Here is a 21,047-nt window from a genome sequence, read left to right on the forward strand (position 1 = left end):
CCACATGACTGTCCTGCCTGTATTTCAGGTATTAGCGGGGTCAAATCTAATTATCAGAGACAGCTTGACAAGGCCTTTCAAATTGTTCAGGAAAGGTTCACTTGCCAGAACCCTAATGGAAGTCACGGTCTATAAAAAAAAAAATCTCACCCAGTTCAACTGAGCCTTGCAGTTCTGCTGACAGTTTTGCCCAATACATCACTTCACATAAATAATCTCAGTCTAGCAATCCTCTGTGAGTACTGTGAGGAATTTAGTGACCCACAATGTGTAAGAAGTACTGCCCTCAATGTTTACAGTCAAATGAATGAGGTTTTCTTCCTACATGATGACTGCAACAGAAATTACACTGGTATTAATCGTACAAATTATAAAAGCTTCTGTATGAGTACGACAGAGTGCTTCAGGCTATTCTGCCCTTCAAATCCTGCAATTCAAATAACAACCCTGTCTAGCAAGGGACAGCATATCAAAGAAGGTGTAAGGACTGAATTACAAGTTTTTCTAGTTAGTGGGTGTTTCTTCCCTTCATTTCCTGCCATGGGTGAACGGTACACAGATACCAGGATGCAACACACAAGCACACATACAAGTGTCTGGAGTTCATGGGAACACAACATAAGCATAACTCAGATTACCACGATTTTCATGCAGAAACAGCCATCCAAAGCAATTAAATGTTCAGGCAGTGTTTCAAGCAGAAATGTCTAACTTAGGAAGATAAGGAAAATTACCCAAGGGGAAGCATGTTAGCATATCTGATTAAGGAAGTGACCAGTATAGTGGAAAGCAAGAAAGGAAAGTACAATATCCACTTTCCTCAGAGACCCTAACAGAAAAGTTCTGCAATAATTTATACTTCAAGTCCTTTGTTTCTGTGTACAGAAATGATACAATAATTGTTTAAATAGAAAAGACAGCTACATCTTCCAGGGGTAGAAGCAGAGCAGGCGGGGAAAGCAAATGTTCTGCAAGGGCACAGGAGAGCTAACAGGAGGGAGTTGCAGTGCCTGAGACTTTGCACCAAAAGCTCCAGCACAGGACAAAGTCTCTCACAGACAGTTTCTAGCCCTTAGAGAAGTTGTATTAACCAGGGAGCTTGCACTGGCAGCAAGAGCTAGTATCAAAACCAGCCCTAGTACTGAACGCATCAGTAGCTTTTCCTCTGGAAGCTCCAGAAGGGCTTTTCTATTTTCTACCATTACAGCTTTCCACTAGCTGTGTGCAAGACCCTGAATACAAGCTTGCACCCAGGTGGACAAGGGCCCTCAGTACTGTCAAGTGTTTGTTTATTTTTCATCTTCTTTAGAGGCACATTTAAAGCTGGAAGTGCAACATATGTTACTGACCACAAAACGCTCACCAAGTACTGTGTAATTGTGGGGTGATGCAAGAGAAAGAAGAGATGCCCTGGGATGTCAAGAGACAGAGTCTGATGAGAAGGAAACCTTTAAAGAAAAACAGAAACAAGATCAGATTCACTCCTTTCAGAAGACCTCTCCGTTCCTGTGGCCAAAACCCACAGCAAAACATTATGGCTTTTCTCCAGTCCAGTCCACTCTTTGAAAACTAGTGATTTGGTCTCAAACTTATTTAGAGTGTAGAGTTGGCAGTAACAGGCACTTAATAAAACAAACATGAGTATCATAAGCTGATCCTCCCTATTTCTACATTGTAGCAACTTATACCAAAATAAAGCAAAACATACCAAAGACCAGTGTAGGATTCCCAGACAAAGATAGTACAGTAAGTTTTGAACAGTGCTCACAGTTGCAGAGATTATACAGAACTGAGAGCAGAAAATGGATGGTGATTTCCTAATTACAGCCCAGTAAATGAAGAAATTTTTCCCCCAAAAAAATAATTTCTCGCAGTAAAAGATATATAAAATCATCATTTAATCCTTCTGTATTTAAAACTTTATTTACAGTGCCATAAAGACAGATGAGACAAATAGTTCACATACAATCAGCTATATGGATCCAAAGGGAAAGGAAAAGCACTCATGTTTTCTTTCTCATGTATGGTTGTGGGAAGGAAGAGGGAAACCTTCCCCTGATATGTCTCAATCCCACAGCAGGCATCTGCAAATGGGAACCTCTGCATAAACAGTCTTCTTGTATTCTTGGTCTGATGTCAACTCAAAGCACAACCATCCTCTTGCCCTTATTAGTAACAGAGATTAAGAAATACTTTATAAGGCAAGTAAAATTACTAATACAAAAATAGCTTAAAAATTTTAAACTTTATGACTCTTGGCAATGTACAATTAAACTGGCTTGCTGTTGCCCATTGAAACTCCAAATCCCGCCTGATTCTCAATTTGTTATCTTCTTTCCCATTGGTGGAAATAAAAGGCAGACTGGCTTTACATACATTCTATATCTTCACTCCTGGTTTCCAGAGATTCCCACTACTCTAAGACATTTATCCATACATAATCAATATAAAACAGTGGAACCAAGTAAGATTTAGTTCATGCTTCATTTAGCAGTTCAGTGGGAGCCACCTGCTTTGTGTTAGGGCAAGACTTGAGCTAGGATTCATTTGCAAGGCTTTCAGATTTTTCTTTTTTTTTTTTTTTTTTTGTTATTAGTTACCATTGTCAACAGACAGACAGAGAAGGATCCAAAACTTCAGTCAATTACTTTTAGGGCTGGGTAGCAGCCAGCAGGAATGCTCATTGCTGGGTTCAGCAGAGGTTTGCCAGATGATGAGAGATGTTAGAATCAGCAGCGAAAATTTCCTTTCTTGGCTTGTATCTGCTAAAGGCTACAATCACCAAATTAGGGCTAAGGATGGGTTCAGAAGAAAAAATTTAGAGCTAAATTTAGGACTGGTGTCAGTAGTAACCATCTGTAAGGGCAGAGACTGAGTTGGGTAGGGCCACTGATAGGAAAAGGAGAAGACAGAGTCAAAACTGGCAGTGAGCTCCAAAGGCTCTGCTCTGTGTGAGGCAGACTGAAGCGAGGAGCAGCAGAGGCAGCACGGAGCCAAGGGACACTGCAGGGGCTCAGGGTGGCACAGCCAGCTGCACCTTCAGCCTGAGTGAGCTGCTCAAGGTGAGCTCTGGACAAGCCAAAGGCACTGTACTGTAACTAGGCAAGCGTGTGTAGATTGTTGCCTGACTGGATGTAGCTCTGGAACCAATTGCTGGATTTGGGGTACATTTCCAACCAGCACAAGCCAAAACATTCAAAATTCCCTCAGAGCACCAAGGTAAGAACAGTCCCATGTCCTCCATATTCCAGAAAGTACCAAGAATCAAACAGATGGCTTCACCACCTCGTTGGAACATTTAACATGACTGCACAACAAAACTGAGCATTTAAAATCCAACACTCTCTCCAAATCTGCAAGAACCTACACCGAAACAGTTCTGATCACTGGTTGGGGGATTCAATGGGCAGTCCAAAACTCTCACAGTTTACAGCCCAATCCCAATGTCTCCAGGCTGTCTGACAAAACAAAATATGCCAATGCATGGGTAAAAAGGTTAAATGTCAGGGCCTCCTAATAACTAACTCTATCTCCAGTGAGGGCTTGATGTGCAATCCTATCTAATCACTTGGCCTCTCCCTTCAGCCATGTGTAAACAGAGCCACAGCCCAACCTAGTGCACAGGATGTTGAAACGTTCCCATCCAAAATGCTTTAAGCACTTAGAATTTTTAAGTGCTATATAGGTTAAGAGCTTTGTTTGTTTATTTTTAAGAATAATCTCATATTAATGTGCACATACTTCACTTGACAAAAAAACACAGTGCTACAAACAGAACACAGGAAACCATTACCAAGACTTTAAAATGGGTTGTGACTTGGGTGATCATAAGTAAATAAACTTACCTTTAATTCTTCTGATGACATTTTCTGCATATAAATCCTTCTACTGGGTTTTTCTAGTGGCAACCCCAAATAAGGAGCTTCATGCTATCAAGAATCCCAACCACACCAAGCTGTTCATTGCAGGAGTATAGGGCAAAGCAAGGAATTTCCCTCTGACTTGAATTCCTAAGTATCTGGTATCACTAAGAGTATGCAGAAGAATTAGTCTTTGCCAGACAGACGTGCTTCGTTTTGCTGGGACACAAAACAACAACTCTCAATTCCCTCTATTCACATTCATTACCCACTTACAGCTGTAACTATGTATCCTCTTGAACTGAAAACAAACATTAAACCAGCTCACACACAAACATCATTATAACTTAAGAAAACAAACATTAATGGAACTGTTTACGACACCAAGGAATCCTCAGCTCCCTATACTGCACATACCACTAAAACATTCCCATGGGCTTTGATCCAAAAACCACAAGAAGGCCATCAAGTATCAAAAGGCAACTTGAGAAAAGTGACTGCCAGCAATCAAATTCAACATGTTTAAGCAAACAGAAAACACAGGAAAAATTAAAACAAATTCCCTCAATAATGCTCAATAAGTGAATGCTATCATTCAATATTAATAAATATTATAATGTTATACAAAACAGTATTTTTTTTTTCTTTTTCCTCCTGGGAAAGGTTAGATAATCCATCACCTGAAAAGGCTGAGGTAAACTGCACTAGAGAGCAGTATAATGGGTCCCTCTCTGGAAGGAAAGCAACTGGGAATAAGCAAGTATCTTAAAGAAAGCAAGTAAAAAAGAAACCACACCACACTCCTCCCCAGAAGAGAACTGGCGTGCTCTCTTCCTCTGACATTACTAAATACTGACATCAATTTTTACAGAGCCACAAAAGAAATGTCTTTCCCCCTTCTAATTGTTCTGCTGTGACTAAAACTTCAACTGACATTGGCCACCCTGGTCTGAGGATATCTTTTCCAAAGGCCAGCAAGAAACTAGAGGCACATGTTCTGAAGAAGATTTGATTCAGTCATTGTTCTCTCCTACAGCTCTACCCTAAAACCTCTTAGGAAGCATGAGCATGTCCCCATGGTAGCATGTGCTAAATGCCTATTAGACCTTTCCTGTTCATCCCTAATACTTAAACTTGAACATTCACCAGAGTTTGCTCTATAAATGTTCACCAGAGAGGCAGCTGAAGACATCAAATGAGGCGACGAAGGCAGCAATTTCTGCTGACTACAGCAGGAATCTGAAAAGTTACATTACTCAGACCTCTCAGAGGGAAGACAGAGAAAGAAGAGACAGAATCACCAACCACTGAGTTCACGTCAACTATTTTCCAATCAAAATTCCTTCCTGGCATCCCCTAGTGCCTCTGCTTGTCACTGGGAATGCCTCCCCAACACACCCATCCAGGCACTCAGAACAAAACTCAGCAGCTGCTCCTATCTCTCTCAGCTACTACACTAATAATAGGGTCTAGGAAGCAATGTTCCAATAAGGCTGTTCAATAATGTCCTCATGATTCATGAGATCACCTCCAGACCATTAGTAAATATGGAAATATTCTATATTTAAAATGGAAATTGAAAGAAAGAATTTTCTTTTCCTGAAACCCGATGAAAAACAGCATCCTTATTCAAAGATAACACTCTTTAAAAGATAAATTCTCTTAACAAGGCTTTGCTGTCAAACCTGACATATCAAAAGCATACAATCCCTTTCATCTGCTCACAAGTCTTCAAGATCCTAAAAGCAAGCAAACCATAGCTATCACTACAGGAATGGAAAGCACATGCATAAAGCTTTATTTACAAAAGGACTGAAATGGAAATAAATGTTGATAGAATTATTTGAGAGTTATTTGACATTTTTGTGGTATCAGAAGCTTTTGTTTCAGGAGGGGCTTTGATTTCTTGTTTCAGTTACGTGTTGCTTACAAACACAGTAAGTTCTACTGAAAGAAACCTTTCTCTGTACCAGAGAAAAGTGGTGGAGGAGGCACTATCAGATTACTTGCCTGTGTGGTCCAGTTGCTTCCCCCATCCAAAAAAAAATTGCTACTTTTCCTGCCTGACATCTTAGTTCCTAATTCCATTTTTAAATGCATTGATGGTAATTATGCCAAGCTAATTTCCAAGAAGGTACTAAAGCCAGATTCTTTCTAAACACTTTCATTTCAAAAACAACAAAAAAAAAAACATGCAAGAGGGAAAAAAACCCTCCTCAATGAAGCAAGCTTAGCAATAACTTTACCAACCTGAATTAGTACATCCATGAAGTGTTATAGCAAGGTTGGCATACCTGTTTTTCTTCACATCTGCATGCTTACTATTTAAAAAAAGTGAATGATTAAATGCTAGAAACCTTAGAAAAGCCAAACTGCTGACTGAAATTTCCACTGGAATAATCTGCATGGCAAGGGCAGAACAGCTGCCTTCTGAGCTCATACTTCCATGCCCTCTGTACTGAGATGTCCAGCCCATGACTGCAGGAGAACATGGAACATCCTCCTCTCGGATTCTGTATTAAGCTAATTTACTTGAAGAGGATAAAAACAGTTTATAACTACTGTCTAATTCCAATCATGACTGCAGAAAAAGAGCAGCCTTCCCTAATCCAGAAAGGACTCATACACAACACTTCTTTGTGACATTTCAATATTCATTAAATGCTTAGCAGATTAATAGCCCTAAATTTGAAGCAATAGATTAAATAGTGCTGAAAAGAAAGATATAAACTAGTGAGAGGTTTGCCCAAAGCTGCTCACAAAGTCACTTCTCTAGACACAGCTTGGTCTTTCATTTATAACATAAAATTATTCATGTATATGAAAAGAGAACTAATTTTGCAGACATGAACCATGACCACTATAGAAAAATCCTCAAGACTGGCAGCAACCTTTTTGCAGCACCTAAAATAAAAAAAAGGTGCCCTATATAAAAATTATGTTGCACCAAATTATAAGGTATTTTTCTAAATTAATAAAGAGGAATTCATACCTAAGACACACTCTAATTACAGATCTATTACAGTGGGTAATGAAGGCAGGAAGGGAAATGGAATTTCCAGGTAAGTGAAGACAAAGAATCATTTCTCTTGAGTCTCAGCTGCATTTCCCAAATAAAATTTGCGTCTTACATATCTTATACTACATTTACAGTGTAATATTTGTACATGCACAATAAAATTTTGTTTGTTGTGTGTGACTGACCTTTCTCACAGACCTTCAATCTGCTTGTTTTCAGGTCTCAGCCAAGGTAATTTCTAGTCATCAATACCCTCAGAGATGATTGCACTACTTGGCTCACTAGGTTCCAATCTCCTTCAGTTTTGCTATAGGCCCCCAGCAAAGTTCATCTAAATAGAGTGCCAAGTTCTATATATGACATTCAAGGATGCAACACAAACATTTCCTTAGTTCATTACACTAACTACACAAAAACTTGAGCTGCATGTCTGGAACTTAGAACTACTACTTCACAAAACATGGCAAAAAACTGCAGTGAGAGGAGAGACACAATTGGCAATAAATTTCCATGCTTGACTAGCGAGTTCCCAACCCCTCAGGATGGCAGCCTTCCCCCTCAGGTACAACAGAACCTCATGGGACAAGCAGTAATGGTGTTGGAAGACACCATTATAAGACACAAAACACATAAATGTGTTTTGCAAAACAAAACAAAAACAGCCATGGGAGAGAGAAGCATTTCTTTCAACATCAGGTTTTCTTTTGCTGGTTTTGGCTGAGATAGAGAAAATTTTCTTCATAGTGGCTGGTATGGGGCTGAGTTTTGGATTTGTGCTGAACACAGTGACAGTAATAAGGATGTTTTTGTTATTGCTGAGCAGGGCTTACACACAGCCAAAGCCTCTTCTAGTTTTTGTATAGCCTTGCTGGTGAGAAGACTGGGGATGCATGAGAGGTTAGGACAAGACCCAGCTGGGACAGATGACCGCAACTGAATGAAGTTTATATTACACAGAATATGCTGAGTTGGAATGGACCCACAAAGATCACGGAGTCCAGCTCCTGGCCCCGCACAGCACCATCCCCAAGAGTCACACCACGTGCCCAAGAGTATTGTCCAAATGCTTCCTGAGCTCTGTCAGAGTTGGTGCTGTCACCTCTTTCCTGAGGAGCCCATTTCAGTGTCCAACCATCCTCTGGGGAAAGAATTTTTTCCTGATATCCAAGCTAAGCCTCCCCTGACACAATTTCAGGCCACTCCCTCACATCCTGTCACTGTCACCACACAGAAGAGCTCAGTGTCTGCCCCTCCTCTTCCCCTCATGAGGAAGCTGTAAATGCAGTGAGGTCTCTCCTCAGTCTCCTCCAGGCTGAGCAAACCAAGTGACTTCAGCCACTCCTCATATGGCTTCCCCTCAAAACCCTTCAGCACCTTTCTTGCCCTCCTTTGGATGCTCTCCAATAGCTTAATATCTTGCTTATACTGTGGCACCCCAAACTGCCCCCAGCACTCAAGGTGAAGCCACCCCAGTGTAGAGCAGAGCAGGACAATCCCCTCCCTTGCCCAGCTGGTGATGCTGTGCCTGATGCCCCCCAGGACAGGGCTGGCCCTCCTGTCTGCCAGGGCACTGACTCACATTCAACTTTCCATCAACCAGCACACCCAGGGCCCTTTGCAGAGTGCTGCTCTCCAGCCTCTCATTCCCCAGCCTGTCCATACACCCAGGGTTGCCCCACCCCATGGGGAAGTGCAGAACCCTGCAAGTGCAGAATCTGGCACTTGCCCTGGCTGGACTTCACCTGGCTGGTGATTGCCCAGCCCTCTATTTTGTCAAGGTCTCTCTGAAGGGCCTCCCTGCCTTCAGGGAGTCAACAGCTCCTCCCAGCTTTGTGTGATCTGCAAACTTGTTTAGCATCCCTTCCAGTCCTGCATCCAAGTTTTAATGGGGATGTTGAAAAGCACAGGACTTAAGATGGAGCCCTAGAGAACACCACTAGTGACAGGTCTCCAGTGCACACCCTTCAGTCCAGCCCTCTGTGCCCAGCTGTGAGCCAGCTGCTCACCCACTGCATGCTCTGTTTGTACAGCCTGTGCAGAAGGACCCTGAGAGACACCAGCCAAGCTTTGCTGAAATCCAAAACCTTTACATCAGCTGGCTTCCCTTGATCAAATAGCTGCATTTATTGTCATTAAAAAAAAAAAATCCAGTTTGATCAGCAGGAATTTCTATACCTGTGGTGTCATGCTCCATATATAAAGAAGGGAGAAGAAGGAGGAAGTGGGGGAATGTTTGAAGTAACAGCATTTGTCTTTCCAAGTAACCCTTACAGATGACTGGGCTCTGCTCTCCTGGAAATGACTGAGCACCTGGCTGCCTGCCCATGGGAAGTGAAAAATTCCTTGTTTTGCTTTACTGATGCTCACGGCTTTTGTTTTCCCTGGGTAGAGAACCCAGGAGTTCTCTAGCTTTCACCCTTCTAATTTTGTCCATAGTCCCACCAGCTGGGAGAATGAGCAAGTGGCTGCGTGATTCTCAGCTGTTAGCTGGGTTTAAGCCATGACACTCCTAAAAATTAAAAAAAAAAACCCAAAATATAAAGGCAATAATTCTAGGTAGTTTGATTTCTTTTAGCAAAGATGCTGAATCTCCTGGAACAAGAAAACAGCTACAATAGGCACAACAGAAATTTGAAACTGTGCATTTTGAAATGACTGAAAGCATAAAAAGAAGCACAATAAAAGAACAGGAATATTACCACAGAGCAAGTGTTTGAGAGCAGACTGGACAAAGTCAGCTTTGTTCCTGAAAAGCTTGCAGGCTGAGGAGTTGAACAGGCAAAAAGCTTTGGAGAAACAGTCCTTTGGCCCGTGACTGAGTTTGTCAGTCAGTCCAGGCCTCTCCAACAGAGAGCTTACAACCTGAGATTGTAAGAGGAAAAAGGCATGAACAAGTTACACTGTTTTGCTCTCAGAGCACTGATGCGCTCCAAAGGCTGACACTATGCAGCAGTCACAGTCTGTTAATGCACATAACCTGCAAGCTCAGCCCCAAAACAGAATTCTAAGAACTGGGACCCACTGTCAAAATGATATTTTTACAAGTTTGTGTCAAGTCCTCCATGATCTGGAAGCTCCCTCCACCTGTTTGCAAGACAACAGGATTTTCTTTTGAAGAAGCACATCCTAAGCAATTACACTTTTATGTAAAACTGCTACAAGTTTACATATACTTTTTTTTGCTCCAACACATAAACATTCAAATATTAGTAATATTTTTCAAAACAAGCAACTCTAATGACTGACAAAACCACAGATTAAATCAAAACATTTACATCAGCTGGCTTCCCTTGATCAACTAGGTGCAAAAAAAAAAATACAGTGTTCTCTCTCTGCTTGGGAAAACATCCCAATTTTTGAGATTTGATACAATAAGGCTTAAACACTTGGTGTATGACAAACCTTATACTCCTCAATACTTTTCATCACTATTTAATCTATTGCTTCGAATTCAGGGTTATTCTAAGTCCCCATGCCTAATGGAGGAAGCCTAATGGAGGACATGGACACATTCAAAGCTAAAAACCACTCACTAGCAACAAAGTGGCTGAGAACCTGTTCCTGGACACCACACACACTACAATGTCCTTTCAGGCCCAGCTCTGGTACAAAGCCCTGCTCAGTTTCATCCTGGATACTCAATTTTCCCTGCCAAATTAAACAAAGCATTGTTTTTCCTCTTCAAGGACATGCAGTCCCAAGCAGCCAGGTGCACATACAAAAGCTGACAAGGACCCAGGGAAGCTGTAACAAGGAGATCTACTGAGAGACAAAGCCCATCTCTGACCCACCTATTGAGCCAATAACCTCCACCTGCCCAGTCCTATCATTTAAAAAGGCAATAGAGGGTTTATTCAAAGGTCTGGGCTGTAGTAAAACCATAATCTGTTGAATAACACTATGATTTTCTATCCCTGTAGATTATTTTCCCCTCATGCTTCTCCTTTCCCACAAAAGACAAGCTTAGCATGAATGATTTACAGGAACTTCTGATTTGGCCTTGGCCTGTGATGGCCACATAGCTTTTGAGGGCCTGGATGTTTTCTCTCTATTTTTATCCTGAAAGATGAGCAAACACACAGGATGGAAAAGAGCGACAAAGGGAGGAAACAAAAACAGAGCCGAAGGAGTAAAAGACAAAGAACATGGTATCTGCAAGAAGCTCCATCCATAGTTAGAATCAGGTATGGAAAAACAGCATGACATTGAGGTTGTCTGTCAAAATTTGCCACAATTATCTGTTTAGGAAAAGAATTGGAGGACAGTGTAAACCAGGCCACACACTTCCCTTTCCAGTATCTTATTTCCAGCGAGATAACAAGACACACTTTGGACAGAAGGCACACATTTATCCGGGCTGTATAATATGGGGCTTCATAAATTACTGCCCTCTCTCCATCAAAGTCACACCCGGAGGAAAACAACCTCCACAGGAGCTGCTGGGATGGAGTACAAGTGCCTGCTTCAACTCATTGCAAAACTGATGGCTGAGTTTAAATTTGGCAAGGAAGATGGTTTTGACTTAGCAACAAGGCAGATTTTAGATGCTGATTAAGATTGACAACTACAGTGGGTGGCAGCAACCACCAGCAGAGAAATGTTACATTCCCTGAACAGTACTTTCTTAAGTTATTCTGCCAATATGTGCCCAAGTTTATCTGATCATATATTTTACACTCATTAGATAATCCAGAAAGCATTCATTTGCTCCAAGTGTCTTAATTAGCCAACTCAGAAACTTGAAGACATTTAAAAGATAACCAAAACACTGAGCATATTGTAGTATCTAAAGGACAACTGTCATAGAACAGCAAATATGGTACTGAAACTCAGAAAAGTGGCATTAGACACAAAAGGAAGCCCCATCAGACACGAGCAAATCATAAAAATTATCTCAAGAAGCCACAACCCACACTATCAAAACACTAAGCATATTGCCAAGATTCACATGCTGTGAACTCTCTCTCTGAAACAGCCAAGCCCCTGGTTTTTAGGTTAATGTGCTAAGTGTTGCAGCAGTGACTGAGGTTGGCACTGTAAAACGAAAGCACTACAGTCAATGTAAACCTTAGACATTAATTACATCATGTCACAAAACAGCTGGGAAGGAGGAGACAAGCACTGGGATGCAGCTCTGCAGTGCCAGTCCAAACATGTTTGCTACTTCCCAAAAAAAAATAATCACCATAGCACTCTCCTTCCTGCCCCCTTGGAAAAACATCTGGGCAGAAAGAGATGTTCTGCCTCAAAAAAACTGACCAAGTTATTTCAGACTGGACTTGAGGAGTGTTATCAGTGTCATAAGGTCAGCTTGCTAAAATTTGCAACATTTTTGCAATACAGAGCTGGAAGGCACAGGATAATTTTAGGAAGAGCATACACCTACAGCTTAGCAGTGGGCCTATTGTTCTTAATTTCAAGCAGGTGTTGGCACTTTACAGACTGTAGGGCAAATGCACTCTTTTCTACAACTCCTTAAGATAGACAGATTCCACAGGATTCTAAAATTACCTTTATAAAGTCTTGTCATTTAAAAAAAAATCAAGGAAAAAAACCATCTCAACATGATCTACCAGACAACATCTCTAAAATCTATAAACTTATTTCTGTGGTTTTGTCCCAAAGACTGACAATTACACCTATCAGTGATGCTCTCTTTAATGACCACACACACATTTTATCTAAAGCTGAAAAATGATACCTTTCCCCCCAAATTATTAAAAGACAAAATAACTTCATTTAATGACAGTTTTTCCCATCTCTCAGAACTAACAAAATCCATGTAAATTCATGAATTTTTATATTTTCTGCTCTCACAGATGTTCAGTAGCACAACGCTCTGCTTTCAATACAGAAAAAAAAATGAACAGTGGAACATCTACAGGACAAAGACAGTAATGAAGCTAGTTAGTAATTCAAGCTGAAGAGATGAGATTCAAGCTGACAAACTGGCATCCTCCACAGAATGAGCCTGACACTTTTTATAGCTACTGACACAGTAACGAATGCTCTACTTGGGGTGGAGCTAAACAAAATGTTCTTTAGAGTACTTTCTTAAATATAAGCATTTCCCTGGTCCTTGTACAGAAACAACTTTATCTACAAGCAGAAAAGAAAAAAAAAATAAAGTGCTGTCAGAGTTAATTAGGCCTCAGCTGTGGCAATTATCTTGATGGGAAGGGAAAAGCAACATTTTTTTATGTTATAATCAGCAACTCTTTCTTAAGGGAAATCTCTATTAGATGGGCCCCAAAGTACCTGTTTGCCTTAGTTCTCTAATGAGCTCAATGATGGAAACAATTCCAATAGAAAGTTGAAGATTTTTAAAGGTACACATAACTCAGTAGCCTTTGCAATACTGCCCTTGAAGTAATTTTTATCTAACGTGGCCCTAGCAGAGTATATTTCAATTTTAAATCTCAGAGCATTCACATACAACATTGATTTGCTCATGGTTATCACACCTAAAGCATGCCTTACAATAGAAATAAAGCCTGGGTGTGAGTTACTAATTGAAAAATAAAATAGCTTTTTAAAATGCTAAATATAAAGATTTATAAATTCAGAGGTCTCACTGAATTCAAGGCAAAATAATCAAATATAGAGCTCCAACTAACCTCAGCTGACTTAAGAAATTTTGCACACAAGTTAAACTAAGACCCTCTTGCAATATTCCCCCCTTCCCCATTAAGTAAAATGGCATTAAGTTTTTACTCAACCTTTGGGTTCTACCTAAATCTTCAGTGAATGCCCATTTCTTGTCTAGAAGTTATTAAGAAGCCCTATATTAGTGGTTTTCTCTTACTTCTTTGACATGTACTGGAATGTCAGTAGAACATTTTTGTTGCAAAAAAAAATTCCTAAGACTTTGAAAGCTGGCACACATTACACATGGTTTCATAACTGCAGATTATATTAAGGAAAGCTTTAAAAACTAGACAATTAGTGCTTAAGAAAAAAAATGCACCACAGCTTAAGTGGTCTGAGAGGTTTTTATGTGGTGTTATTATTATAAAAGCTGGATTACCACAGCTTCTATATTTACATAACAATATATACACCAAGTCAGGCCAATATCTAACTAGACCAGTGTCTGGAAGGTCAACCACCACCACACACCAAGAGAACTGGCCAAGAAAAAGCATAAGGGTTTGGACAATTCAGATACCAAACTGGGGCTTGGGACTGGATTAGGTTCTTCAATCATCTTTGTTAAAACAAATACTCATCACTAACTCTGTATATTCCAACAAACTCTTTCTACACATAAAATAAAATTGGTTGCCATTTTGTATGCAGTCTGGAAGAGTGCAAGAAAGAACTCTTCCACGAAAAACACAAAAACAAATGGCAATAAGAAACAGTCACTGAGTATGCTGGGCTGCACTGGATAGCCAGGATGCCCAGTGCACCCAGTACATCCATCTTCTGTCTTCACCAGCCCATCACAAAGTCACTGCAGCTGGTTCAAACAGAATTCTGCTCCAATTTGAGCCTAAATCCAAGAATGGGGAGGTTCTGCTTTCAGGCACATGGAACAGCTGTGAGCATGCACTCATGAGTATGCTTTGCAAAGGCCCTGTGAGAAAGCCAAAACCTGTACTCATTCTGACTCTTCCTACTCCACTTGGCATCTCATTAGCAGCGACAGCTCCTGCTGCAGGTATACAAAAAAAAAACAAAAATCTTCAAAAAATATCTCCAAAGCCCCCCAAAAATCTCACACGCATACAAAGAGGCCTAGAGTTGGATCAACACAGGGAGAAGAATTCAGACTAAATATATAGTATTTATCCAGTGTTGTATTCTTTAGCTTCCAACAAATGGCACTGCAGATTTTTCGGAGCTCAGAACTAAACCTCTTAATGTTCCTTTCATGATTCAGAATAAGGATTCTCTTATCAGGCACCTTTAAATTCACTTTCACTGAAGCACAACTTCCTCCATCCAGAAGTTATTTATAAACCATATTGATCCTAACTTGTTTAACTGAATTGGAATCCCCCAAGAAATAGTACGTTTCTATTTTAAAAAGCACAAGTGCATACCACTTGTATTTACTGATTAGTAACAGTAAGGAAAAATGGGTTTGTACTCCTTTTAAACACATTTAACTGTCATAAGAAAAGGAAGAATCACCTTTTGCTAACTCATCTTTACAATATTTAGCTTGAACTAGACAACTTAGTGATTCAAAACCTTACACAGGAAACAGACAACTTTGAGTCACTCTTGTTTATCTCTCTATCACATTACTGAAACTACTGAAACTTAAAAGTGTAAAGATACACTTGAAGTATGCTTGACTCTGGAAATTCAACAATTTAAATACGCAATTTTTTTTTTTTGTTCTCTTTTTTAAGTAGTACAGTCCTATCCTAGCAAAAATCAATTCTTCTGAGTTTTAGGTGAAAAATACAATCTCATACGACTGAGGAGACAAAGGGAAAGGAGCCAGTGAGAGGATCCACATTGTGTTACTGTTGTACCCTGCAAGACAATGATAGTTCCTATGAATTAGAGGGAGTGGCAGCAGTATCTGCTATCACATGTCAAGATGTAACCCAGTGCAGGCAGCATCAAAGTCACTGACAAGGCTGTCTGTCAGGCAGGAAGAGGGATCCAGTCAATTGCATCAGTTATTCACACCTAAAGAATCCCCTTAACGTTTGCTGCCAGCTTTACAAGTGAAATAAGGAAATTGCTAAGGGAGTGAAATGCTGAAATGCAGTGTCTATTGCAGTCCCACAAATTACACATCTCCCACAAATTAAAGAACAATAGTGCACCTACTATGTTTTATACTTTACACATCACTCAGAGCAGCTTATCACACTCACATATCAATTACACCAAGTGCAAATCTCATATTTTACCGGTTCTAGACACAGGGAAATATTTTCGCTATTATCGAGATGATATTTTTCGTTCAAAAGACTAAAACAGACAATTTTCTAAAAATTGTCAGCAACTGTTGTTTAAGAGGCAATCATCTAAGCTCACTACACCCTGCTTTATTATCACATTCTCAAAATTGCAGTCAAATTCTTTGTGCAGAAAATGCACAAAATAGACCATTCTGTCTAGACCACTTCTGAAGCTGGGTTTTTGGAACAAATACTAATCCCATTTGGTTTCCTGACAGCAAATAAATCAAGTTCCTCAAAGAATTTAGACGATAACGTTTTCTTCTGGAAACACAAGGAGGGCCAATATCCTAGCCACTGGGGTTTTAGTGGGTTTTAACCACTGGGCTCCCTGTGCTTCCTCTACTTCAATTTGTCTTTAAATGTCTGTTGAACAGCGGCACTCCTTCACCAGCACCAGCGGAAGGCAACTGAGCTTCAAACCTGTCACTCAGGGCACTCTAAAGAGGAGAGGCAACTGCAGAAACCTGAAATGTGGGAAGAAGGGTCTAACCTGTTTGTACTTTTCAAACAAGTATTCTGAAGATGTTTGTTAGAATAAGGTACAGCAACTAAACTCAAGAATAAACCTGAGACTCTCATCTCAGAAAGGAAGGCAGTGCTTAGACCTGAACAGGCAGGATCTCAGACAGCCTCTCTAAATATTACTCATGGACTAGCCCAAAGTATTTAATGGAGTCCTCCCAGGCCAGGTGGCTCTGGCCACCACACTTGGCTTCCACCACACACAGGAAAGCACCCTGAGCACTGCACACAAAGCCAATTTAGCAGCACAGGATTCTGGTATGCTGTGGACACCCAGCTGTGGACAGGATGCTCATTTGAGTCAGGGCTTTCCTCACCACAGCCAGCTCCACGCTTTCAAATTAAGTTTTGTACACATTACTGTACATGAGCAACTGAGAGCTTGGGGCAGTTGCCAAAATAATGTCTAGATGCTTGAGGAAGAGAAATTGAATTATTTCCCTCTACTGTTCTTATCCAATTTTGGAGACACTTTTTTACTTTATACCCCAAGTTAAGATGATTTATACTGACACTTCAAGTCACAGATTTGGAATAATCCTCCAAGATCACAATGTGCAGTAACTGAATGTAAATTGGCCAAAGAATAACAGTTACACACCAGTGCCATTTGATACGGCATTTTCTACTGGAGACAAATCCAGAAAAGAGTGGTTTTTATTTATAGAAATGAGTTAATTCTGGTTTTAAAAACTTCACCATATCCAGGCAGCTACACTGATCAAACCACCAGCCAAAACCCTATCAGTTTAATGGAAACATCCTGACAGCATGGTTTCCTGGCTTCAGAAGTTTACCCTACCATAGGTGCTGTGCACTTCCGAGAACAAAGTGCCAGAGCACTATTAGTGGTTTATTTGAAAATTGGTATAGCAAATCATCCTACCACATATTTAGGTGACTACAGAACTGTGTCTTATGTTAAATGGAAAAATACATTAGCACAATAAAATAACAACAAAAATACTAAGAACATGCATGAACGTGGTTATTCAAGGCAAAAAAAACATGATTCCCACATAAAACACATTATAGCTAGCTATTTATATACACTGTGTATATACTCAACAATTAAACGCAGCATTAACAAAACACCAGCACATTTTAAGAGGCCAAAGGCACAGAACCGGTAACCAGCGCTGTCAGCACAAAACTGAGTCTGAAAATTCCTGAACACACTTCTTTTGACAGAGGCATTTTCCAGCAGCCTCCCCACAGGCTGCAGCGCACAGGCACGCCACGGTTATGGTCAGTACGCGGTTCGCGGCCGCTCAGCTCGCAGCGCACCGGCAGCACCTGGCACCGAGCGCTGCCGGCGGATTCACACGGCAGCCGGGGCTGCTCGGGCTCGGCACCGCCGAACACAGCAGCCAGGCCCGGCCCAGCAACCGGGCAGAGGCAACAGGAGTGCCCCGGCGCTGCCACCGCCTCCATCCCTTATTGCCCTCCGCGGAGAAGGGCTGCAGAGGACCCGCGTCTCCAAGCGGCTGATGGGGAGCCCCAGGGAGAGGCTGGAGAGCGCCGTTGCAAAGCTCCGTGCCACAAAGGCGAGCGCCGCCGGCTTAAAGGCAAAGCTCCCGGCGCCGGGCAGCCGCCCCCGCAGCTCCCCCCGCTCCCGCCACTCACTCTTGGTCGCGGCGATCAGGTTCTTCCCATCCTTCAGCAACTCCTTGATAAACTTATTAGTCTTCTCCAGCTCGGCCTCGTGGGCTCTCACCCGCTCCCTGAACCAGGGGCTGTCCAGGTAGCAGTCGCTGAACTCCAGGGGCTGCAGCCCCATGGCTGCCGCTGCTGCCGCCGCCGCGCCGGGCTCGGCTCCCCGCGAACCGCAGCACCGCCGCCCTCCGCAGCCGCGGCCACAAAGACGGAGCAGCAGCTCCCCCCTCACACGGCTGGGCGCGGGCACAGACAGCCGAGCTCAGCGGATCCGCCCTCCCGGCAGCCCCGCCGGGACACGCCCGAGCGGGGCGGACAGAGCCCGGGGCCCGCCCCTTCCCCGCCCCTTCCTCGCCCCTTCCCCGCCCCTTCCTCGCCCCTTCCTCGCCCCTTCCCCGCTCCTTCCCCGCTCCCCGCGGCGGCGGCTCCGGGCGGGGCCGCCCCGGTGCGCCCGGTGCCCGGGCAGGGCGGCTCGGCTGAGGCGCTGCGGGCGTCCCCGAGCGGAGAATGGGAGCAGGTACCGCTACCGATAGAGCCCTGTGCTCCGCATGGACACCGCGGCAAGTCACCGATGGACGGACACCAACCCCGCCAGGGACAAGCGCGGGAGGCTGCTCCTGGGACCGGACAGCCCTGGCTCCGTGTGTAGCCTGGAGAACAGAGCAGCGCTGTGCAAAGGACCTGGGGGTGCTGGTCCATGGAAAGTTGAATGCGAGTGAGTGCCTTGGTAACCGGGAGGGCCAACCCTGTCCTGGGGGACATCAGGCTGCCGATCAAAGGAGGGGATTGCCTTGCCCTGCTCTGCACTGGAGCGGCCTCACCTCGAGAGCTGGGGACAGCTTTGGGTGCCACATTAAAAAAACGGCATTAAGCTATTAGTGTCCAAAGGAGGGCTACGAGAATGGTGAAGGGTTTTGAGGGGAAGCCATATGAGGAGCAGCTGTAGTCACTTGGTTTGTTCAGCCTGGAGGAAACTGATGAGAGACCTCATTGTGGTCTTCAACTTGTTCGTGAGGGGAAGAGGAGGTGTGGGCACTGATCTCTGTGGTACCCAATGACAAGACTTGAGAAAACAGCATGAAGTTGAGTCATAGGTGGTTTACTTTGTGTATCAGGAAAAGGTTTTTCACCCAGAGTGTGGTTGGGTACTTGAAAAGGCCTCCCAGGGAAGTGGTCACAGCCTCAAGCCTGACAGACTCAAGAAGTGTTTGGACAGTGCTCTCAGGCACATGGTGGGATTCCTGGGATGTCCTGTGCAGGGCCAGAGTTGGACTCAATGATTCTGATGGGTCCCTTCCTACTCAGCATATTTAATGGTTCTGTGACTGTACCAGTCATTGGGGCCCCTGCATCTCATGGAATCCTCTGTGAGCTTTAGGAAGGGGCTGAGCAGGCTCTCAGAGGGAGGATGCACAGAGCAGCACATGGGCTGCTTGAGCCAAAATTGGCTGTGGTGGTGGTTGTCTACCAGCTGAGAAGGCTGGTGTTGCTCACCCTGTCCCACTTGTGTCTGCACATGAAATACTCAGTAAAGGAGATAGAGACTCACCTTCATGTCTTCATTCAATAAACTACTACAGTCTTGTGAACAAGAACTGTGGCAACAGCAAGACCCTGAGAAGACCACTCAATGCTGAATTGTTTCAGTTAAGAATGTTAGGAAACTAATGACGAAGGCAGAAAAGGCTTATAGTTATATTTGTGTTTATAATTTAGCTATAATTCATGGTTTCAATGGTTTGACAATCCAGAGTGGTTTCATGGGACTTTTTCAGATGATTGGAAGGTATATATATATTAGTCATGAGTGTCTACTTTGGGAGTCAATTCAATCTATTTTTTTTCTGTATTTTGGCAAATTGGGTTCCCTTTCCCTTCTGAGATGAAGATAACTGGTGGTGTAACTATCAAGCTTTTTCTGTATGACCCCATGCACTGACCTGGAGAAGTCAAGTATGGAAATAGGTGGGCACTTTACAAATCTCATTTTTAATTACTCCTGTTCATAAAGCTGTATATTGGGAAGTATTCAATTTTGCAAACATTTGGGTTTTTTAATACCTGTCCACTTCAGAGCCTGCTTCAGAAACCAGTCTGAGGATATGTGTTACTCATCTGGCAGCAATCACAGAGCTCAAGTGAGTAAACACAGCATTTCATGATCAAAGAGCAAGATAACATCCTCATTGTTCATGTAGATAAGGATGGTAAGAAAACACAATTACGTAAAGACAGGGCCAGGGAGAAGGGGCTTGACATGAAGGCTCATGTGTAAGTGTAGTTTCTGAAAGTAGTCTGAAAATGAGGGTGGCCCCTCCAAATGAGATGCCACCTAAACCTGCAGATGATCTGCTGAAATCACAGCAGACCAGGAGGGGCTATTGAGAGCTGATCCTGAATGTTCAGTTTTTCAGCCAAGTGTTCCACCTGCTAGATGACATTATCTGCTGGTAGTTATTTTCTAATATTACTTAGCTGAGAAGTTTCTATGCTATTCAAAAATCAGTTTAAAAAGAAAAAGAAAACCACCTTAAATAACAAACAATCTTTATCTCTGTTTAGATTACCGAAGTAGCATTTCAAGTATAAGTATGTCTTCCATGGATAGTTTGTTTACTTTGTTCTGTAGTGTTCTCCAGCATTAAAGTTAGAATAATATTTTTCTTGGCTGTTTTTAGTTATTTTAATTTCCCTATTATATTTTCAGTGAAGTGCTGTAAAGTAGTGGGGTCCCATGCTTTGTGTGGAGTTGCTTGCACTGAAATAAAAATTATTTTAAAAACTGAACGTTTGTCTTAGTCATGGGGATTTTTAGCTGGCAAAAATACCCAGCAGGTCTGGGACAAATTTAGATTTGTCCTACTATGACAGGCTTATCAGGGGAAATTGGTCTACCTGCCTCAATCATGTGAAATAAAAATGTATTCCTTTCTAGTTGTAGCTAAGAATAGCATTCAGTCCAATTTATATACATAAAAATAACACATTTTTTCCCAGAATAAAGAAAGTAAACTTCTATTTACATAATAAAACAAGAAAGCAAACTCACTACTAAATTGA

At 42.3% G+C, this 21,047-nt stretch overlaps 1 protein-coding gene across 1 annotated transcript in view; it reads right to left on the reverse strand.

Moving 5' to 3' along the window:
• Window positions 1-18,220, reverse strand: part of ARHGAP10 (Rho GTPase activating protein 10) — a 139,614-nt gene extending 121,394 nt beyond the window's left edge. Inside the window, exon 1 of the mRNA XM_059470893.1 lies at window positions 17,958-18,220. Coding sequence (XP_059326876.1) covers window positions 17,958-18,111 — 154 coding nt within the window. The 5' untranslated portion in view covers window positions 18,112-18,220. The remainder of the gene's footprint in view (window positions 1-17,957) is intronic.
• Window positions 18,221-21,047: the final 2,827 nt, after the last annotated feature.

This window comes from Ammospiza nelsoni, chromosome 4 (assembly GCF_027579445.1).
Source record: "Ammospiza nelsoni isolate bAmmNel1 chromosome 4, bAmmNel1.pri, whole genome shotgun sequence".
In the NCBI taxonomy this organism is placed as follows: Eukaryota; Metazoa; Chordata; class Aves; order Passeriformes; family Passerellidae; genus Ammospiza; species Ammospiza nelsoni.